The sequence below is a fragment of the Wasmannia auropunctata genome, unplaced genomic scaffold (assembly GCF_000956235.1).
Source record: "Wasmannia auropunctata unplaced genomic scaffold, wasmannia.A_1.0 LD289093.1, whole genome shotgun sequence".
NCBI classification, from domain to species: Eukaryota; Metazoa; Arthropoda; class Insecta; order Hymenoptera; family Formicidae; genus Wasmannia; species Wasmannia auropunctata.
Genome location: NW_012073797.1, coordinates 1 through 1,252, shown reverse-complemented (window position 1 = coordinate 1,252; position 1,252 = coordinate 1). Strand labels below are relative to the sequence as shown.

The following is a 1,252-nucleotide window of genomic DNA, read 5'->3' as shown; positions in this document are numbered from 1 at the left end:
ACGTGTGCTCTTCCGATCTTAATCCAGTATTGTTAAAAAGTAAATACTATTTCACTTATAAATATAAATATCATTGTGCTTACAATTAGTAAATTCCTTTAAAGTACTTTAAATTGAACAAAGTTATATTTCTTTGTTACGAATATTTATAACTTATGTTATAGTAAATAATAAAATAGAAAATATGCGGAATAGTAAACACAAATTAAACTTTAAAAATAATATGTAATAATTGAATAAAAAATAAATAAATTTTTTTATTAATTTTTTGTCAGTGTAAGAATCCACATGGATTATTACACAGGAATCCACATAGATTTCCACATAGGACCTGGATTTTTGGCCCAAATTCCCATAGAAAATGATATGGAATCTTATACGGATTATCCATATGGATTTCCCATATAGATTCCCACCTGGTTTTTTTCAACAGGGATATAGGTGTGCGTTCTAAATTTGAGAAGTATAGCCAGCAGATCCTCTTGTATTGTCGGACCTATCATTTGTAAATCATTCAGAGAAGCGCCGCTATCTGTAGCCGCCGATGCATCGAAAACAACTCTGACCTTTGTTGTTAGGCTCTCCATCCGTATTACATTGTGATGAGGAAGGTAATATGCCGATCCTTGTGTTCTTTCATTCGAAATCTTCCGCATATGACCTAATCTTTCGTATTCTTCGAGAAAAGCCGAATATTGTCGTTCGAGCGCTTCCGTTGTATGCAATTTTTTTCTCTAGATTGATGAGACGACGACGAGCGATTGCTCTCGACTCGCCAAGCTCGTCTGGACTTCTCTTAAATGGCATGCTAACGATGAATCTTCCGTCTTCGTTTCTTCGAGTCGTTCTCACAAAATGTGCCTCCGCTTCCCTTTCTTCTGCGGTGAATATTCTTTGGTCCTGAATCTCTTCGATGTTCCAGAATTTAGTCAACTGTCTATCTATGTCTACTTCTTTGGCAAAATTGCATTTAATGGAATTTGCGCCCGTTGGTTCGAGCGGGCTGGCTGCTATCCACCCCAGCCTAGTCTTCTGCATCGTGAGCTGTTCTATTTTGAATTGTCCTATGCAAAGGAGATTCCAGAACCAATCGCCTCCTATTAAGATGTCTATACCGCCCGGCATATAAAAGAAAGGATCGGCTAACTTAAGGTAGTACACTCGCGACAATACCATTCAAAAGTTAGGTCTCATCGTGCGCTTGGTACTGATATTCCCCACTCCCACCAATGAGAGAAAATATTTGGTTGCG

At 37.7% G+C, this 1,252-nt stretch overlaps 1 protein-coding gene across 1 annotated transcript; it reads right to left on the bottom strand.

Annotated features, from left to right (window-relative positions):
• Window positions 1-383: 383 nt before the first annotated feature.
• On the bottom strand, window positions 384-1,176 carry LOC105461416. Its single transcript, XM_011707909.1, has 2 exons — window positions 777-1,176; window positions 384-676 (listed from the first exon to the last, which is right to left on the bottom strand). The coding sequence occupies exons 1-2, from the start codon at window positions 1,174-1,176 to the stop codon at window positions 384-386; spliced, it is 693 nt and encodes a 230-aa protein (XP_011706211.1).
• Between the last annotated feature and the right edge of the window lie 76 nt (window positions 1,177-1,252).

Bases quoted from the DNA above. Each gene is read 5' to 3' on its own strand.
- LOC105461416 (XM_011707909.1), bottom strand. From the start codon at position 1,176: ATGGTATTGTCGCGAGTGTACTACCTTAAGTTAGCCGATCCTTTCTTT. The intron at 677-776 runs GCGAGTCGAGAG...CTTTTCTCGAAG, and splicing joins GAGAAGTCCAGACGAGCTTG to AATACGAAAGATTAGGTCAT.